This window comes from Chanodichthys erythropterus, chromosome 6 (assembly GCF_024489055.1).
Source record: "Chanodichthys erythropterus isolate Z2021 chromosome 6, ASM2448905v1, whole genome shotgun sequence".
NCBI lineage: Eukaryota > Metazoa > Chordata > Actinopteri > Cypriniformes > Xenocyprididae > Chanodichthys > Chanodichthys erythropterus.
Window position 1 is genome coordinate 13,792,954 of NC_090226.1, and position 21,290 is coordinate 13,814,243.

Below are 21,290 nucleotides of genomic sequence, written 5' to 3' on the forward strand. Positions count from 1 at the left end.
ATAGTATTGCTGTTAACAGGATTAGCCAGTTAGTTGAGGAAGTGCTGGAGCCCCGTCCCCTAGAGAGACATCTGTGAGCTTATAGCGTAACCCACTCAATGACACTGCTAATCCAATTAGACTTTGATATACAGGTCTGTCCCTTTTCGTAAACTAGGCTAATTCAGCGACATGTGTCTGAGGTTGACTGTGTTTGTGTCTGTGTGTGTGAAAGACTGATGCAGCGCCAATACGAATAGTTCAGCATGTCTCTCATCAAAACCAACTGTGACATAAAGAGAACAAATGTGTCCTCTTCGCCCAAAGGCTGTCATCAGCTGGTGGAAACTGCGGGGAGGAAATTCATGACTTCCTGATCACTTTGGACCAGCGCTTCTATGGCGGTAAACCACCATTAGTGTCCATCAAGATGAGACGGAGCCTTTGTGAGGACATTGCTTGTTCCCATGGTGACAATATGTCTCAATCCAGAATGTGTGACATCTGTGTAGACACAGACAGGAAGGAGATTTCTTGGAAATAGAGTCATATTCATCCTAACAATTCCCTCTCTGTCAACATGGAGAGAAACTGTGCTACACTTTTAACTTTCACATAACTTAGATATGATATATAACTTAGCTATAGCTTCAATTTAAAGAAATCCCCTGAATATCGTGCATCTGGTGTCTTGAATACAACAGAGGTGCAAGATTGACTGATAAAACGCAGTGTGCAGCAAAAACGTTTCCATTTTAAGGAGTGGTTGGTCTCCCACTCAGGCCTCTGATGGTGGAACAGCCCAGGAAACCTCTTTCCACCCACACACACACACGCATGAAACCTCTGACTCAACTTGAAACCATGAGCTCTGTGGAGGCATCCTGCTGACTGCCTGGTGCACCCTGCCTCATGTTACAGCGTTTGTCACTGCAACCTGCGTACTGTAGGTCATCTGTGAAAGAGTAGGTAAACATGCAGTTTAGCTACTAAATAAGCAGTACACCAGCAACAATACAGACTGAAATCAAATTTAGGTTGTGTCTAACACAAATTGTAGTTGCAGAACATGGAATTAGGTTGGGTTTTCTTATATAGGCTAATATCATTAGATCAATGAACATGCATGCCTTCCTTAAGGAAATTCGAATTGCGCACAGGTTTAAATAAGTTTAATCGAAGTTATATTTCATTTACGTTGACTCGTGCATCCTAAAATAGACACAAATGAGATAATTGTTGACCAAAGGTAAGAGCTATAACAATATGGATAGTATATAATAATTCAGATTTGTGAGAATTGGATGAAAAATGTCAATTTTTTGGTATCTCTGCAGTTTGAGACATCTCTTAAGGAGACCTGAGAAAAGAGAAACTTCAGTCTCAATTTGTTCTTCGTTTAATATTATTGATGCTTAGGAAAAACAACATATATTTGCTTTTCTATGGGTTCATATCTTACATCCACCTGACTGCATGTCGCCCTGACAAACACTTGATATGCAATATCAACACTGGTATTGAGTCATCCAGGGGTGGGGCATTCATCTTCACAGCGGAAAAGGGACAAACTTAACCTATATTTAGAACGATTTTCGCTGGCTTTAATGTATATTTCCACTGTCTTTCACGTTACTTTGTTTATTTTGTTTGGTTTATTGTCCCTCGCAGTTGAATTTCAATAGGATATTGATAGCAGACTACAATGCGCACAAAAAATATTCGCCTCTTTTGGACCACGTCGAGATATTATGGTCAATTCAGCGGTGTTTAGCTACAGTGTAAAACTGACTAAACATTTCCATGAAACGGAACGCGTTGTGTTTGCAATCCAGCCCTTGCAAACTTCAACAGTAGTGCGTACTATTGCGAAGCTCTGTACTAGATGTCGTCAGACCCGAGGGGCGGGGCCAACATGTCGCAATCTTACTAAGAACAGCATCATCGAGTCAGGCTGGTGTAACACACTGAGCATATTAGACGTGCCCAGCCAAATTGAGACTTTACAGTCGGACGGTCAGGCTGAGGGGCCACGTCTGATTTGTGATCTCATAACTAAAGGGACCTTTATTTCGCTAGCAACAAAAGACCAACTAAAGGACTACTGTTTCATTTAAACGCTGTCACCAATTCGGACGTGTTCAACTTTCTTCGGACAATTCCTTGTTCGTCGTATAGCAAAACTTCCAGCTAAGTACGTTTAACAGCATCTTATCAAGTTTTATTTGTCCTACACTCACCGTGAATGATCTTAAACTTCATCCGACCAAAGGACATTTTACCAACAGTGAAAACCTAGATCCAAGGAAATACTGTCCATTCAGGACGCGTTCATTCAGCGGGAATAAGGAACAAAGACATTCGTGCCAACAACTGAAGAGCTTTTGGTGTTGCCGCCAGACTCAAAAGTATCAATTTGCTCAACTTCCAGGACAAAGAAAAAGACAAATTACGGATGAAAGGGAGCTAAATGTGCACGAATATCTGCAAAACACATTGAAACCGGAGATTCTTTACAAATCACCTACTGTATAAGGCACGCGCGTCCTTTCAAACTGACTCGTATTTATTCTGTATTCACTGGAGACAACATTATCTCTCTTATGCTGAGACTTAACTACAGTTGACAGTTTCCCAGTGTTCATTTCATAATATTTTATGTTTTTCCCTGCTGGAAATGTTCTCTGACAAGTAGACACAACTAAGTGCGCCTGTAGTTTTCATTGTTCTGTTTTGGAGAGGAGCGGGTCCTTTGTCTAAAGCAGCGAGGTAAGTCAGTCTTGTAAACCTTAAAGCGTTACCTTAACTTCTAGAAATCACTACTTCGTACTTCCAACCAAGAGTCCTTACGATTAATGTCAATTATTGATCTACTTTCCCATTTAAACGATTATTGGGAAACATTTTGGTGGTTAAACTTTACATATAGTGTTGCAGCGCATGTTGTTGTTGTTTGAACTTTACCAACTTGCACTATGCATTGTATTTACTAAGCATTTTTTGAGCATGTTGCTTTAGGGATATTTTATAGGCTACTTTATAACTTTTCTTGACTGCAAGTTGTGGCGCAGTGGTTTACGCATATGCTCTGTTCGAGTCCGACATGATTGGGATCAAGTTCTGAAACCTCATACCCACATGTGATTACTCAGTGTAGTCTTATAAATAAAGGCGAAAAAATTCTTGAAATATTTTAAAAGAAAAGTTAGTTTAAAAATAGTGAAGTGGAAGAAACTGGGCTACGTCATTCTATGACGTACGCTTGAATGTGTAATAACTTAAACACTGTATGACTCACAGGCGCCAAGCAGCATTTCGAAAGGAACTCCAGTCAGTATGATCAAGCAACACTGGTCATCACATAATCATTCAACCGTTTTAAATGACCTCCTTTCATTACACAACATTATTGAACCTCCCATTCTTGTTTAGTTAGTTAGTGTGAGTTATTATCCCACGGTTACTGAGTGTTCAAGTGTGGCGCAATGATCAAATGCACTCATTTTATCAATTTTTCGTGTCACCTTTGTGACTCTGCATTCTTCATCCAATCAGCATTTATGGTATGTTAAGTTATGCTGTCACAAGGTCATGAACTTGCACTTGTTTTTGTCACAGATGAGTATGAACCTGTCAACTCCTACACCTCCACTGCGACTGAAGCGAGTAGACTTTGAGGACTCTCACAACACTGATACCTTCAAATGCAAGCGCCGCAGGCTCAGCCAGCCTCCTTCCCCGGGTCTCGCACCCTGTCTTCGCCCCCTCTCCCAAAGCCTTGAGCAGCCGGGGGCCGAGAAGCACCACGTCTCGCGTATCGGACCCTACATCCTATTGGAGGCCACCGAAGGAGCTCAGACATTTAGAGCCGTTCATCAGGTCACAGAACAGGAATACACATGCAAAGTGAGCATAGATTCTTTATAATAGTGGATTTTAAGTATTTTCTTTTAATATAAGTTCTAGAAGTTTTACATAATGAAGGATCAATAATCATCTTGTTTTGGTTTGTTCCCACCAGGTGTTTTCCATAAAGAAGTATCATGAGTTTATTGCACCCTACACTCGTCTGCTTCCACACAGCAACATCTGCAAGATTTCAGAGGTGGTGCTCGGGGAGAACAACGTGTACATTTTCTTCGAGCGTAACTATGGAGACATGCACTCGTACGTGCGCACCTGTAAGAGACTGCAGGAGGATGAGGCAGTGCGCCTGTTCGGACAGATGGCAGCCGCGGTTGCGCACTGTCACGAGAACGGTGTCATTTTAAGAGACCTTAAACTGCGCAAGTTTGTGTTCACCGATCCACAGAGGTCAGTAACTATTTTTTGAATTGCTAGTTATTCAAGTCAAATCAGCTCTTGATAGTAGGGATGCATGATATTTGATGACAACTAGCAAATATAATATATATATTATATATTTTAACAATATTCAATCTAAACTGGCCAGTATTTTATTGTGCATGCTCTTTTTCCCTATTTTTATATTACCTTTGTTGCCAACTTTAAATTTAAATTTTAAAAGTACTAATAATTGAATAGCATTTTTTAATGTAATCTTTAGCAAATCGCAAAATATCCATTTTTTTATACTGTACATATAATTATGTAATACCTAAATTCAACTAATATTTATTTAATATTTTATTTATTTATTTAACTTCATTTTAAGTTTGTTTAAACATTATAGACTTTTATATTGGTATTTATATTAATATTAAAATTCACATTTTATTTCTCATCCGTCATAGCATAAAATTAATGCTTGGTATCGGAAAAAAATTAATATTGACACATTCCTAGTTTTTATTGTCATTGAACACATGTAACAAGATTATTAAAAATAAACAGATGTTTATAGGTTTTTGATTATTAAAATGACCCATTTTAAATAGTATAAAATAAATTAATTATAAATATTTATAAAATGTATAAAATAATGCATAACTATATTAAACTATATTTCAATAATGATAATAATATAAAAAAATATATATACACACAGTCAAACCAAAATTTAGACACCTTATAGTTTTAAAAAATGGTAATAAAATGACCTCAGAGTTAAACTGTCAAAAAAAAAAAAATCTTAATTATGTCAGATAACACTTAAGCAAAACATGGTCAGGTCAAATTGAATAATTTTTGGTTCCAATTTTTTATCAATTTTACTGGTAGTCCAGTATATTTTTTTTTTTTTTATTTAAAAAAAAAATGCATATCCATACAACTTACAAACTGTGCATACCTTATCTTGCTCATCTGTAAAATATTTTCTATTCACAAACGTAGGTGACTGATAGATGTTCTTTTGTTTCCTCAGAACAAAGCTTGTCTTGCAAAACCTGGAGGACTCCTGTCTTCTTAACGGGAATGATGATTCGCTGACGGACAAACATGGCTGCCCGGCCTACGTGGGCCCGGAGATCTTAAACTCACGGCACTCGTACTCAGGGAAGGCTGCCGACGTATGGAGCCTTGGCGTTGTTCTCTACACCATGCTAGTAGGACGTTACCCTTTTCAGGACGTGGAACCCACAGCACTGTTCAGCAAAATTCGCAGGGGTGCATTCACCATCCCAGAGACTCTTTCACCCAGGGCTAAGTCACTGGTGTGCTGCATGCTGAGGAAATCTCCCTCTGAGAGGCTTGAGGCTGGAGATATACTTGTCCATCCGTGGCTCCACTGCAACAACAATGTGTCCCTCAGCCAGCACTCCAGCACCAGACACTCGACGGATCAGGTGGTCCCCGATTTTGAACCGAATGAAACTGAAGAGCATTAATGAGCCTGTTTACCCACAATCAGGGGGAATGGACTCTATGAAGAGAGCGGTATTACCTCATAAAAGGTATGCAGAGTTCAAGGGCATCGAATGGAACATATTCCACAAACTGTGGTTAATGGCAGTGAGGAACTGCTGAGGTGTTCAGGACAGGCCAGAGACTGACCTTGTAGTTTTTACAAACAGAAGTAACTGTTTCTTACCTCCTGATAATATCCATTTGTGGTGATCCCTTCAAGAAAACGACACCCGGAGAGCAAAGTGCTGCTGCTAAAAACTCTTTCCTAGCAGACGTTCGTTCACAGCACGGCTTCGGTTCTGAAAAATAATCATGAGGCTCGTGCACACAATTTTAACATCAGTATTGTCTAATAAGTGCATGGATTTCCCATTGTACACCCATGTTGTGTAAATTAAAGTACCTCTAACTTAATTCCTGGTATACTTGATGCACACTTTGTGCCTTTTATGTACTGTTTACATATTTTTGCAGTGGAAAATACAGATTTGACTATTTAAAGTGCCTTTTTCCAGTAAAAACAGCTGATGTTGTTGGACTTGTTGAAGTACCAAAGATTTGAGTTCCCTCTGAGCGCATGTATCTGCAACGGGTTAGCACAAGTGCTCATGTTTCCTTTTCACGTGAAGAATTCAAAAGGGTTCTGTGTTTTCTGAGATTCTCTTTTGTAAATGTCTTTCCATTTGTTAAACTATGTATTTGTGCTGTAGAGCAGGTTTGACCCTGAGGGGATGTGGAGCACATTATGCGCCACAGGAAACGTCCATATAATGGTTTAGAGGTGTGCCTGACGAGAGAAACAAAGGCTTTACATACGTTAGTGTTTGTGATGCCTGCATGCAATGCTTTGACACTTTTTTTCGTTAAAGTACTTGTCATTTTGTAGATATCGTTTTTGTTACTAGTGAGAAGTGGACACTACATTTGTTGTTGTTTCAAGGGGTGACATACCTACAAACAAGTATTTTGTTGTTGCCAGTACAAATAAAATGAAATAAATCAAGACTGTATTGCTGCTTATTAATGGTTCATTAATATTTAATGTGGTCTGATTAATGATATTAAAATAATCATGTTGACATACAGCCCAGAAATGTACAGCAGTACTTTGAGCCTGGCAAGTTTTTTTTTTTTTTTTTTAAATAAATAAAAACGTAAAAATAAAATCGCAATCAGTGCACATTAAGTCAGTAGATATTTATTTGACACATCATTTTGGAAATAACGCAAAGGCTCTTTAAAAGGAAATTTATAAAAATGTTTTAAGCTGCCAAGAAGGACATGTTAATGTATCAATGCATCCAGTTGGGCTCATCCTGGTATTTTTGCCAAAAGCATTTGTAGAAATAATGTATGCAATTAACAACAAAAGAGAGCTTACATCTGTTTGTTTCCTGTTCTTATACTGGCTCAACTCTGTGGTACATCAAAGTGCTCGAAATTACATAGATGGGTCACAGTCAAATCTAAAACAGAAAAGGAACTCAAAAGATTACGACTTTACCACATAAGGCCCTCCAACACATAACAGTGGACAATATGAAATACAGAGCTCATCATGAAGTATTATTCAAGCCACAGTAGATGAATCTGATCTAACAAATTCCTTCAACATCAAGCTATATGATCTCAAACGGGATGTATTAAAGTTTAGTAACAGTCACCGACGTACTCTTAGTTTATAGATCATAATATCTTTCCACAAAATTGTTAGATAAACACATCAAAGAATATGAAGAGAAATTTTGCTTTTATAGTCAAATGCATTCTGTCAGACAACGGAAAAAAATAATTCACCACAAACAGGTCTCCACGGAAGCAAGTGGAACTGCAATATTTACTTCACATTATATACACCACACAAATGTTACGAAATCCAAATAAAAACCATTAACGACTAATTAAAGGCTTTATAAAAATCAAATTTTACAGACCCATCATGGTTTTTCTTTCACGTATTTATTAACTTTGGGGGTGAAACTAAAAAGGGAAGTTGATCCATAGGTCAACGCATTAGTAAATCTACTGGGCAATGTTTAAGTTGTTGTCTGTTTATATATTTTTTCCTGAGGCAAGAAAATTGCAGGAAAATGTATTAAGGCCTAAAAACAAACACTCATCTATGTAGTTCTATTATCATTAAATGAGGCAAAAAACAGGAAAATCTTTATGGGAAAAAAAAAAAAAAAAAAAGGTGTAGGCCTAACAAATATTTAAATGTGAACTATGATTTACTATCTTCTCATTTCATTCCTCAAAATGCCAATGAAGTGTAACCAGAGACAGGAGGCAAAGATAATGATCTGTTGAAATATGCCACCTAGTGGAAATACTGTGACATTTATGGAGACATAAAAACTAGTGGAAATAATGAACATGAATAAATAAATGAGGTTTGCGGTGGAAAGAGAGGGAGAATAAAACACATCTGCATAATTCAACTTACACTCAGAGACAAATAAAAAAAAGTCCTCTTTGGAAATTAAAAAAAACATCACAACATCACGCTGGTTCCCTCCAAGGCCAGTGTCAGAGGTAAGTCTAGTGAATGCAATGCAAAGTACACAGAAAAGTAAAGGAAAATTTTAAAGTGCAATGAATTGCACTTGAAAATCTCTGGATTACAACATCTCTCCTTACATCATTCCTAACAATGACCGACAATATAAAATCTAACACATAAGTAACAAAAGATCAACAGGCATAAAAACTCAGGCAAGAGATTGCTGGCTTCAGAGGACAGGGACGAGGGCTTCATCAGGCACACAGTGCACCATACCTGTGGAAAGATCCATCAATCCATCACTGGTTTCAATGAAACAAGCCGCTGCTTGTCAGGCTGGTAATATCAGAGTAATTCTGTCTGTAGTTAGATTGTTACTTTACTAGCAAATACACTGGAAGCACACATGGTTTATTTGCAGTCATTTGGCTATCAAATCTTAATGATGATAAAGCAACAGTGTGGGTGTTTGTGATACAGTACTTCCTGGAGAAGTGATAAATAATAATGGTGCAGTTTTGCAGTTCCTCACCTCTCTTCATCCATGTTCCCCTCTTCCTCTTCCTCATAGCTGCCCTCATCCAATTCCAGATCCAATTCTGTGCCGATGCCAGAGTCTCGTGGAGCCATGAAAAGACTAAAGGACACAGAAGTCAAAGGTCAAGTTTTCACACCCCGACTCTTAATGCATCGCGTTTCCTTCTGGAGCATCAGTGAATGTTTGAACCTTTTTTAATAGTTGTGTTTGAGTCCCTCAGTTGTCCTCAGTATGAAAACACAGATCTTAAAACCCTACAGTCACTGCTGGAAAGGGTTCAAATATGCAAAAATGCTTGAAAACTGGTGAATCTGCAGGAGCTGGAGGATTTTTCTGAAGAACAGAGCTCAGTTTAACTGCTCAGGACAAACAAGAGACTCATGAACAACCATCACAAAACAAAAAAACAGTCGTGGATCATAAGGTAACCACACACAGTATTGAGAATCAATGGTTCACAAACCTATGAATGGTGTTATTTTAATAAATTCAGCTATTGTTTTGTCTTGTGAACTAAATGCAAAACAGTTTCAACTAAATGCAGAGCAGACGAAACTTCTTTTAAAAACATTACAAATCTTAGTGGTTCCAAACTTTTGGACTGTACTGTATATATATAATATATATATATATATAATATATATATATATATATATATATATATATATATATATATATATATATATATATATATATATATATATATATATATATATATACAGTAAAATCATGTATATATACAGTAAAAGCAGTAATATTGTGAGAAATTATTACAGTTTAAAATAACTGTTTTCATTTATTGTATATTTTAAAAAGTAATTTATTCTTGTGATGGACAAGCTGAATTACTCCAGTCTTCAGTGTCAAATGATCCTTCAGAAATCATTCTAACATGCTGATTTGGTGCTCAGGAAATATTTTTTATTATTATCAGTTGAAAACAATTGTGCTGCTTAATATTTTTTGTGGAAACCATGATATATTTTTTCCAGGATTCTTTGACAAATATAGAGCTTAAAGTTTATTCTAAATTGATTTTTTTTTGTAACATTATAAAATGTCTTGCTGTCACTTTTGATCAATTTAATGTGTCTTTGTTGAATAAAAGTATTAATTTCTTTATATATAAATAAAAAAAAAAATCTTACTGATCCCAAACATAATACACAATATATACTACAGTCATTATCTCTTTCATTATAAAGATACTCTTTTCATAGGTTGATGCTGAATTGCTTTATCTCTGACATACAGATCCTCACCTGACAGAACGGCATGTGAAGAACACAATCCTCTTCAGTCTTTTGTTATAAAAGAAGTAGTTGAAGGACCATAGGTTGCCTTCCTCCCCATATGGGTCTGAATCCAGGTCAGGATTGTAACTGTCACAGAATCCAATCAGAACAAGCATCATAATTTAGTACTGTATCATTCAAAGAAACACTACAGAAAAGTCAAAAGCATTCATCAAGTTGAACATGGGTTTTGAAAACCGTATATCTACCTGTATATGTCACATTCAGCGAGGCTGATCTCCTTGTCTAGGGCTTCCCATAATTGAGGCTGTAGGTGACTGTACGCCTCACCCGCAGCGGCAGACAAACTGCTGTTCACTGCATTAAACACCTGCGGAAAAATTAACCATTTGATGAACCTCGGTTTATATAGTTAAATGTCCATTCACAATCAGGTGAACATGACTGATTTACATTATTGATTATATATATAGTTAATATAGTTATAATATATAATAGTTAATATTGTGTTAAGTAAGTGCATATGTCATTTTAGAAATTTAAACCATTTTATGTCAAAATTACCCAATTAACACTGGGCTCCTTGCTGAAATCATGGCCTTTGGTGCGACTGAAGTCATAGTCTGGCCGGAAGGATTCATTGAGAGTGGCGATCAAATAAAAGAGAGTCTTTCTGCTGCACTTATCTGAAAGAGGACCCTCCCCATCATCCAAACTCTGACTCAGTCTGAAAGCACAACATATTTCAATGAGCACATAATGACCTTCTGTAGAAGATATTTGTACATTGTGTAACTGAGTGGGTTGATGGCTGTGAAATGCTTATCTGTACCTCAGGAAAAGACTTGGACTTACTTGTTGGGGCTGATTCCGGAGCTCTGCGGAGGAGACAGAGCCTCCAGCACGTGCGGCTGCCCCTCCTGACAAAACTGCTTAAACATCTGCTTGTCGTCACCAGCCATCTTACAGGAGTAACTCTCAATGCTAGAAATACATCACAACAGTGACAGTGACTTGAGTTACACCCACAAAAAACTAACATAAAATACTGCAAATAACACTGTGACACCAGAACAGTGTGAATAACATGCTCTTTACTCAGTTCCTCTTTATGTGATGTGATAGTGTTCAGATATGCACGTTTTTTCAAAAGCATGTTGTCACTTAACCTTAAAAGCGAGGATTCAGTACTTACCGTCCAATTATCTTACAGTCTCCCGTTTCAATAGTGAGGAGACTGTTTATGGCCTCAAAACTTGAGTTTTCCAGGAGCTTCATGGTTTATTCAACTATATTATATATACTGACAGAACTGCAACAACTCTTTACTACCGCTAGATGTCAGTCTTTTTGATAAACAATCATAGGCCAGTTATTCTGCCGTTACACCAAACCTAAACAATGTTAAAGCACGTTAGTTTGGAAAATATACGACACAAACTGAAGATTATCAATAAGAAATAAGTAACCAATACAGGGTTAAAACCGAATAACCTCTAACTTCGATGTATCCTAAGGAAGCCCCTTTAAAACCTCTCAAATTCGAGAAAAACAGCTCTCCATTACATTCAAATGTTAAAAAAAAAAAGAAAAAAAAGAAAAGAAAAAAGCCCCCCTTGCAGATTCTTACGACCGCGTAAATAATCTTCGCCGGTTGCTTAATTCACTTCTATGTCTAATAAATATATCTTCCTTTTTACTGTGAAATTTCCAATACCTGCCATTAAACAAGCTAAAATTTAGAGGGAAATTATGCATCCCAGCTACTGAATCAGAACTTGAGGAGAATTCCAAGGCTTATAAAAGCCTTAATCCTCGGGTTATAGTTGTCTATTTGTGTGGAAGAATGACAACAGCAGAGGACGAGCGTTTTGTTTTGCAGTTTTCGGTCGCAGTAATACGCAGTTGTCTCTTTCCTGTTTTTTTACGGTCAGGATGTCACAGTGATACAAGTGCAACATATTTACCACCACCTACTGGCCTGGGGTTTAATAACGTTTCCCTTTTTCTCAGAATCATAACGAGGAAATACATACAATGGGCTCCACAAATATTGGCACCCTCGGTAAATATGAGCAAAACTGACTGTGAAAATGTGTTTTGGCCATTTCTCCTATTAGTCTTTCATTCAAAATACTCACAAAAACCTTTAATTGAAGTTAAATGTGGAATAAATACATACATATGGTTTTCTTCATGTATGTGCCAAAATAATTGGCACCCCTACAAATTCTATTGAGTAAAAAGCTAACTGATGTATATTATCATTCATATGGTATGTTTTTAAGTTCATCTTAGTGATCAGGAACATGACTTCCTGTTTCACTGGGCTCCAAATATGAAGTGACACACAAGCCAAATTCCTATAGTCATCCATCACTATGGGAAAGAACCGAGAACACAGTAATGATGTGTGAAAAAAAGTTATTGAGCTGCACAAATCACGAAATGGCTATAACAGTTTAATTGTTGGAATGTTCATTTCCACTATCTGGGAAAGGATTAAGTTAATTTTCTGAAATGTGAAGATGAAATACCATAATTTAGAATTCAATGATTTAAAAACTTTCAAAACTGAAACACTAATAAATCTTTCATAAAGGCATTTTATTTACAAAGACATTTTTGAAGAGGTGCAACTCAGGTGAAGGCAGACAGAACAGATTACATTATTTTCACATCCCAGTCCCTTAATGCATGATGTCAGTAAACTAAGGTGAATAAAACCAAAGAGAGGACATAGTCAAGACATTTACAAAGAAAATAAAATCTACAAGTCAGCAAAGATTAGCAAAGCTTAAGGATTTTCCCTGAGAACACAGCTTTGTTTACATGTATGCGTTCAGAAGTCCAAAATTGAACTGCTAAAATAATTTGATATTCATTTCACTAAATGAAAAGTTGTAGATGGTCCCCAAGGAAATTTCATGTAGCATAGCATTTATAATACAACTGCTTTCGCACAAATGAAAGAAGGGGGAAAATATCCATGACCTTCAGCTCTGTCAGATCATTAAACGATAGGATCATAAAATGTTATTAAAGGCTACCAATTAAAGGTGAGGGAAAGCACCTGTTAAAATAATGTTGATAATGACAGCCAAAGAACATTTAATAACTCAGATCATAAATACAGGACTCATAACGAACACTAGGAAAGGTGTGGCCTTGCTGTGCCTCTCTAATAATAAAAAAAAAAAAAAAACAATTTTTCGGCATACACAGTACACAACTGAAAACTTCCTGTCTCTGTAACTCATGATGATTGAGTGCTATAACACGACTTCCAACACAATCATAATACCTGAGGCTCATGATGGCTTGTTCATACCTGCAACAACTAAGTTTTTTCCTTTTTTGACAGCTTTAAGAAGTCAACTAAAGAAAACGATGAGACTAAAGCACTCTCAAGCACTATTTGATGAAGAAATATTTACATTTGACAAGAAAATTCTAAAAGGAACAATAAAACAGATCTTTGAGAGTTTGAAAATAAAAGAAATCTTAATTTAAAATGCTGTGGGGTGAATTATGTCACAGTCCTGTTAAATTCATAGTGGCAGTGGGTAGTAAGTAAAGGGGTGACCTCGCTCATTTCTAACTGTCAATCATCTCTGAGAGTTCTAAAAGAAGGTCGTCTTCTCCCTTGCCCGAATCCAATTCCAAGTCATCCTCAAGCCGATCATCAGTAAATTCATCTAAAAGGTCTTCAAAGTCATCCATCGATGAACTGGTAACAGCAGGAGCACGACCAGAAGTGGTGCTGGACCGCCGAGAGCGCTGCACACTGGGTGTTCGGATCACAGGGCTACAGAGGAAGGAAAAAAATATTTATCGTTTCTGCGTGACAATTTATTTAAGTTTAAATCAATTAAAAATATTGTCTTCCATCAGTTGAAAAACAAGAACATATCCCATACCTTTGAGGGACTGCAACAGTCTCAGCCGATGTAGTGCTGGCAGGCTCAAGGCAGCTCGTAGGCACCATTTGAATATCCTCTGTGTTGGAGGGCACCTGCTGAGTGTCGGACTGAACATCTGTCAGAGAGGTTGGTGACGCCACCTATACAAAAAAAAAAAAAAAAAAAAGTTTAAATCATTGTTTCTTTTTTTTAAATCAGCAGCAACAAAAGAATTGCTTAAGAAAATAAATCTCACCTTAAGGCGCTTGTTAGGAATAACCAGCGAGGAAGGTGTGAGACAGGCAGCATTAAGAGGTTTCACTTCAGCAGCAGAGTGAACTTTTGCAGCTTTCCTTTTTTGGGTGGACTGGGCGGCCGGCTTCATTACTGATGGCTTTACATTCACCTTGGGCTTCACTAAAATGCAGACAAATGCAGCAAAGCGAGTATGAGTTACAATTCACACACACTTATTTTAGTTTATATTAATACTGATTTAAACAAAACAATCCAGCCAGTAAAGTGCCTTAAAAATGGAAATTGATTTACACAATCAAATGAAGAGAATTGAATTTAACTCCTACCCTTGGTCTCCACTGTTTGAATTGTTCCTTCCGCTAGCTGAACAGGAATCACGGGTGAAGTCGAGGGCTTTGGTGTGTTTGACGATGGAATACCGTCTTTAGACGGCTCGGGGGAGCTTTTCTGGGGCACCACAGCAGCAGGGAGCGGAGAGGTCTTGGGTTTGAGGGCGCTCCTCTGTCTCACTGTGGTCTGAGGCTGGGCGGAGGATTCAGATGGTGGCGGTGAGGCAGCAGGTGCTGCGTCTTTCTGGTTGGTGGAGGTGACTTGCTCCTCCTGCAGCTTGCGGAGTCTCTTTTCTCGCATGATCTCCTCAAACGTCTTCACTTTTACAGTCTCACCAGAGGGTTCACTTTGTCCATTTGTCTGCAAGTTAAACGGAGGAAACGATATACAGTCAGGAAACAATAATATCCTTATGTGCTTGTTGTCTTGGGTCTGAATTGTGTCTTACCTCTGTAGCAGGTTCCAGTTTCTTTTCAGATGTGTCTGGTTTTGTCTGATCTACAGTGTTTGCAGCTGCTAAAAAAAAAAAAAAAAAAAAATATATATATATATATATATGAACACTTCCTTGGCTATTTGCCACATTTTTAAAATTATTTCCTTGAAACAAACACCATTTCATGCAATAAAAATATATGAATGTGTCTGACTTACGTGAGCTTTTATTAATTCGCAGAATGCGCCTCTTTGGAGGTCCACTTGACTCTGCTTCACTAGAGGTTGGGGTCTTGTCATCTGCACTCTCTTGAAGTTGTGCTTGCATCCTTGCAGCTTTCTCCCTGCGTATTTCCTCCAAGGTTTTAACACGTACCTCCCCAGCTGCCACAGGGGCCTTGACTGCAGCTCCTGCAGAGGAAGGTCCTTCACTCCCTTCTGGACTTTTGACAGTTGTGTTCACTTCCTGGACTTTTTTCTCCTGCATTTTTTTCTTTTCGTCAAGGATTTCAGAGAAAGTCTTAACTTGTGGTCCGCCAGCTGGTTTGACACTTTTCTTGGGAGGGCTTGGCTCCTCCTTCGGTACTTCTTTCACAACACGCACGACTTTACTTGCATTGAGGTTTCTGGATGCCTTCTCTTGCCGAATCTCCTCAAGGGTTTTTATACGGATGTCTCCGGATGATTTTGGCTCACTGTTGGTGCTAGGCAGGTCGGCGGTCAATCCAAGTCTTTCTCGCACTGGTTTCTGAACTGAAGAGAGGTAATAACGTAAATAAAGTGTGAAAAAGATACAAAACGTCTCTACAGCCACAGCAGGCACAATAAACAAGTCTCGTACCTTTCTGTGGTAGCACGTCTGTGGAGGATTCAACAGTTGCACCGAGACGTTCAGCAAGGCTTCGCTTCAGAGGTAGCTCTTCTTCCACAGGACCATCTTAAATCAAATGACAACATCTTCTGTCAGTTTTTGGCATAAGTATGTAAAAAGGGACTACAGATACATAAATGTATTACAATATCAAGCAAACAGTTGTCAAACATACCTCTTTTCAAAATTCTTTTCCCAAGTCTGTCTGTAATTTTTCTTTTTCCAATTTCATTAATAGACAAATCTGCAACAGATTTTAAACAGGTTTTAATATGAACAAATGGTTTGATACTATGAAAAGTAAAGTTCAAACACTTGAACTGCGTACCATTTCTGGCGTTATTAACTTCCAGACTCGAGAGAGACTGAATGTTTTCCTTTTCAATAGCAGTTGCGTTGTTTTGGTCAGAGCTCTGCATGGTGGACTGCCCTGAAAACAAACAATAAGTGAAAATTAAGATCAAATGTCTGAACAACAGATTACTGGAAAGCAAAAAGATTTGAGAATTTATTTACCAGCTCTCTTCAGATTGGCCATGAGGGCTTTCCTCAATCTGATCTCCTCCAGTGTCTGGATACCAAAGTTCAGCGGATCATCTGCATGACAGACCAATGATTAAATAAAGCTCTCAATACAGAATAGAAAATATCTAGAAAACATGGAAACAGTCTTTACTTTTACTTGTGATCAGTTTCCGGGGTGAGCCTCCAAGAGATTCATCTCCTTCCTCTGAGAACTGATCTGCAAATAATGAGTTTAAAAAACACACACACACACAAAAAAAAAAAAAAAACAGTAAGTAAGTATATCTAGACCAGAGATGCCTAACTCTATTCTTAAAGGGCCACCTGTAGACCATAGCCCGACCCTAATTAAAGACACCTGAACCAGCTAATCAAAGATTAATTAAGAGTTGGAACTAATGTGCCCTTCAAGTGAAGTCAGAAATATAATTATGAGTTCTGAACTTGTGAACAGAGCATAGTCATATTTACAAGTGGGGAAACTAGAAATTCTACATGACATGAGTTGTGATGTTAGAAGGGTGTACTGATTTTAAAACTCTGATCTATTCTATAATATAGATATCATATAATATAGGCCTATCTATATAGACATGGGTAAGAGGAAAGCCAATCTGGGGTAAATGAAAAAGATTTTTCATGTTTTTACTTTTACATGTTTTATTTCAATTATATTCATCATTTTGAATTCAGATGTATTCTTTAAAATGACACGTCACAGGAATGTGGGCTCACCATCCTCATCATCATCATCCACAGGGTTGATGACCACTGGTGGATGGGTAGGGCTGGGGACATTCTCCTGGGTCTCAGTTCTAATGACCCCTCTAAGCTGTGGATTAGTGGGGTTTGCAGTGGGCGCAGGAACTTGGTTGACTTGGTCCTCATGTGGGATCTCTTCTTTCTCCTTTCGCACTACTTGCCCTGTAAAAATGATAAAAAGGCCAGTTTATTTATTTGAACTGTTTAGATTGTCTATGAATATATTATTAAAACACTGTAAAGACAACCATATACCTTTGTCTGGGGCAAAATAATTCCCATCAATAATGCGTGGCTTCTCATGATGAAAAGCACAGTGAGGTTTCTGGCAGCCAGCTGGCTGGTTCTCCCAATAGCATGCGATTTCTTTGCGGTTTTTCTATAAAAGTAGTAACAGGATGGATCATTTTTGAGATCCCATTTAAGAAACAATGAAAGGATTTTAACATAAAGGGGGTTTGGAAATGGTCACAAACCTTTATTTCCATATGACGAAACTTGCAGATGTTACGGAAGCACCTTTGCTCCTGCCACAGGTTGCACACCGTCTCGCTACCCATGGCGGCCTCGCAGTGTCGAAAAGGACAGTTGTCACCCTAAAAAGGCAAATCGCAGGACAAAACATTAATTTTTAATTATGATAATATTTTAAAAATATATATGTATTTTAAATAAAAATAAGTCACAATAACATATATTACAATTAATTTTTATTATACATATATATAAATACATTTTTGATGGGTTTATGTGAAGATTCAAATCTTTTTAATGAATCATTTTTTTGAGAACTTTAAAAACTAAAAGCATACCAAGTGATGTAAAAAGATAGGAGTACATTACATACAGTGACCTACATAATCAAAACTGAAACATGGGGGGGGATCAACTTTGAACAAACAGTTGTGACAGTTTTTCGACAAAAGGTAAGTTTAGATGACAACAATGTGCTAAAAAAGGTAAAGGTTTCCTTTGAGTTTTTGTGTTTTTAGTTGAAAATGGTGTTGTGTAAACCGATTAATAGTCTCTCTACACTTCATTTTACCTTAGTACAGGTGGAATAGTAGAAGAAGTAGCAGTCATCTCCTTGCATGGTCATTCTGGCACAAGTTTATACTCTTCCAGGTCAGGAGCTCTTCAGTGATGCTGGGATCTCGTTCCGGATGCCTGCGACAGGGTCCACGGGAATCTCCCTATTTAGAGTGTTACAAGCCTGTTCATGCTCCTGTTGATCCTTTCACATTTTCACTTTCACATTCTGTCCTGAATGACGCAAAATGGTGGCCGATATTTAAATAGTGATGAGAGAAAGCGTTGCAAGAACTTCGTTCACCTGCAGTGGTTGAGACCTTCCCTGGTGATCTCAAGCGCTTCTTGAAGGGTCGCTCCGCACTGTTTGGATCCTGAAGGAATACTTGACTGATGAGTAAAGACTGAACAGGGGGAGAGGGGGCAACTTTTGCCTCTCTTAGAGACCTGTTCCCATCAGACTGCTGTGTTAAAATTGGCAGATGGTGGAAAACGTCCGTTTTTTTTTTTTCTCCAATATTGTTGATAATTGAGTGGTGAGGGGGTTTGGGGGAGTTTAAAAAAATCCTCAAGCTAGATGTTGTCAAAAAGTAGAGCCAAGGGCAAAGATGTGACTGGATATCTTGGAGATGTTGAAAAAAAGAGAGAAAAAAGGAGGGATATCTTCTACGTCTCCTGAAGCCGGGTGGAAAATTTAAAAGGGGGTAGACTGGAACTTTAAAAAAAATGCCCAATAGGAGAAAAACAAAAACCTATGGTGAGATAAAAAAGCAGCAATCTTCAGGGAAGCCAATTCATTATCCAAATCCAGTTATCCTCTGGAATGAAGGACAAGATCTTGCATAACCTACATTTCAAAAAAGAAGACAAAAACACTCCCCATGTGCTGAATAAATGGTTATTTGAATAAGGACAGGGACACAATACATGGGAAATATTCTCATGGGAGACATGTTTTTGGATTCATAGAACATTGAACACAATAATAGGTGGTAATGCATACAAACAACTTTAAAAACGAAATTGTCTTGACAATCTTAACCCATTTTGGCTCTTGGTGTCATTTTTCGAGCACGTTAAACCACATTTATCATGTTTTAAAATTGGTATCATCTGAATTAATATTTCCTCGATTTTGTGTGTGCACCTGTAAATTTAGGGTGCATCTAACAAAATCAGCGTTTGTGAATCTTAAATATTCAAGCCACATTTTTTCAGATAAATAATCAAATAAATAAATGAAACGAAAGAACAGCGAAAAACGCTGGGATTTCAATTATTGAAATTTCGCGTTCGTTTCCATTAACAGTTTTTCAATCGTTCGATTACAATGTGGCAAATTCTGATATCCACTGTTAAAAAATAGTTGTATCATTCGTCGTGTTAGGCCTTGGTGTCCTGTGTTTGGCCTGACTCCTTTTACTAGGCTGTCAGATGAGAAACACTAAAGACAACCAACGTGTAAAGAACGAGTATTTTGTATATCTTACGTCCAAGAGCTGTGTACGTGAAAATAACACAGTATTCTATGGCTTTCGAATAGCATGTTGCTAACTTAAGGTAGCATGGTGTTAACTTTAAAACGACTACTACACTTAACTAATAAAGTAAGTAACGTTAAATGAATCAATAAATAAATGTTCAGTCACAAATAAAGCGTTCACAATTACCAGTTTATACCGACTGGAATTAAGTTTGATCGGTTTGGTGCATGTAGAGTGGTCGACGCTCCTGGACTGGACTTAATCCTTTTACGACTTCACAAGCGAACAAAATGGCGGCAGTCTGTACAGGCAGGAAAGTGCTTGCGTCAGTGTGACGGACAGACTCCTTAAAGGGACAGTTCACACAAAAAGGAAAACACCGGTCATGTTGTTCTAACCTCAACGACTTTCTTCCTTTTATTCTTTCTTTCTTTTTTTTTTTTTTTGCGGAACACAAAGGTGAATTAAAACTGAATGATGTCCGTTAAGCCAGACGAAAAATCATCATAGTATCATTAAATGCTTCATGAATCAGTTTTGTAATCAGCCATCACTATATAAGACGTTTTTTTTGTTCTTTTTGGCGCACCAAAAGTATTCTCGTCACTTTATAATATTAATATTGAACCACTGTACTCACATGATCCGATTTAAATATGTTTTAGTACCTTTATGGATCTTGAGAGAGGAAATGTCATTGCTCCCTATGGAGGCCGCACTGAGCCATCAGATTTCATCAAAAATATCTTAATTCTGTGTTCCAAAGATTAACGAAGGTCTTACGGGTGTGGAACGACATGAGGTAATAATTGTCAGAATTTTAATTTTTGGGTGAACTAACCCTTTAAACCCTTTAAAACCCTTTTTTAGATGCCACGGACTCCCAAACATGGTCATTCTCATGTGAGAAACCCCCATCCTAAAATTTAAAAAGTATCTATATAGTTTCTTTTCAATAGACCCAATTAAGCTACCACATCTGCCTCTTTTTCATCATTTTTTACAGAGGTTTCTCAATCTTCGGATCTCGCTTCACCTGATCTAAGTCCTGAGTTGCTTGAGCTTCTTCATTGTTTTTCTGTTTGGACTTTGCGATCCCATTGAGGACTAAACATCATAAATCTACCCCTGCACCATGGTTGAATAACACCATTTGTGCTTGGAGACAGGCATGCAATGGCTGAAAGAAAATGCAAAAAGGATAATGATGCAATGAGATCCAGGCAGACATGCAAAGATTATGTTAGAGATCAAATTTGATAAGGGATAACTCATTTATTAAATAATAAAAGTAAAATTATAGAAACAAACAAATTAATAAAGTAAATAAATAATTATAATAAAATCCAGAGTATTGCATCTAGCAGATGCAGATTGTGCAGATCAGAGTAGGCCTATAGAGAAAGAGAGACCCAAAAGAAGATATTTGCAGAAGAATGAAAGGAGAGGTAGAAGAGATGAAGCAGAAGTGAAGAGCAAAATAAGAGCAATGAATATATATATAGGAAACTTAAATCCTCTTAAACTGTTGTGTTGGATTTTCCTTAGTTGTCAGTTATAATCATCAAAATTAAAAGAAATAAACATTTGAAATATATCAGTCTGTGTGT

The 21,290-nt window shown here is 37.5% G+C and overlaps 3 protein-coding genes across 6 annotated transcripts; 1 reads left to right on the forward strand and 2 right to left on the reverse strand.

Annotated features, from left to right (window-relative positions):
* Positions 1–1,943: 1,943 nt before the first annotated feature.
* Positions 1,944–7,762, forward strand: trib3 (tribbles pseudokinase 3). Its single transcript, XM_067388161.1, has 4 exons — positions 1,944–2,748; positions 3,598–3,885; positions 4,001–4,293; positions 5,306–7,762. The coding sequence occupies exons 2-4, from the start codon at positions 3,598–3,600 to the stop codon at positions 5,766–5,768; spliced, it is 1,044 nt and encodes a 347-aa protein (XP_067244262.1). The 5' UTR covers positions 1,944–2,748; the 3' UTR covers positions 5,769–7,762.
* A 153-nt stretch (positions 7,763–7,915) lies between these two features.
* Positions 7,916–12,002, reverse strand: maf1a (MAF1 homolog, negative regulator of RNA polymerase III a). Its single transcript, XM_067388162.1, has 7 exons — positions 11,280–12,002; positions 10,940–11,068; positions 10,649–10,811; positions 10,333–10,454; positions 10,091–10,210; positions 8,823–8,927; positions 7,916–8,566 (listed from the first exon to the last, which is right to left on the reverse strand). Exons 1-7 carry the CDS (start codon positions 11,360–11,362, stop codon positions 8,545–8,547), a joined length of 744 nt encoding a protein of 247 aa, XP_067244263.1. The 5' UTR covers positions 11,363–12,002; the 3' UTR covers positions 7,916–8,544.
* A 1,264-nt stretch (positions 12,003–13,266) lies between these two features.
* zc3h11a (zinc finger CCCH-type containing 11A) lies at positions 13,267–19,974 on the reverse strand. 4 transcript variants are annotated; one of them, XM_067388165.1, is made up of 17 exons: positions 19,867–19,939; positions 18,501–18,570; positions 18,213–18,360; positions 17,644–17,763; positions 17,423–17,546; positions 17,141–17,329; positions 16,557–16,622; positions 16,397–16,477; positions 16,209–16,310; positions 16,056–16,124; positions 15,851–15,946; positions 15,229–15,762; positions 15,023–15,090; positions 14,571–14,934; positions 14,243–14,403; positions 14,005–14,147; positions 13,267–13,892 (listed from the first exon to the last, which is right to left on the reverse strand). In XM_067388165.1, the coding sequence occupies exons 3-17, from the start codon at positions 18,264–18,266 to the stop codon at positions 13,682–13,684; spliced, it is 2,382 nt and encodes a 793-aa protein (XP_067244266.1). In that variant the 5' UTR covers positions 18,267–18,360; positions 18,501–18,570; positions 19,867–19,939; the 3' UTR covers positions 13,267–13,681. The 4 variants fall into 4 exon arrangements, with proteins under 4 accessions (XP_067244266.1, XP_067244264.1, XP_067244265.1 ...); XM_067388163.1 differs by having other exon boundaries at positions 18,501–19,974; XM_067388164.1 differs by having other exon boundaries at positions 18,213–18,570; positions 19,867–19,952.
* Between the last annotated feature and the right edge of the window lie 1,316 nt (positions 19,975–21,290).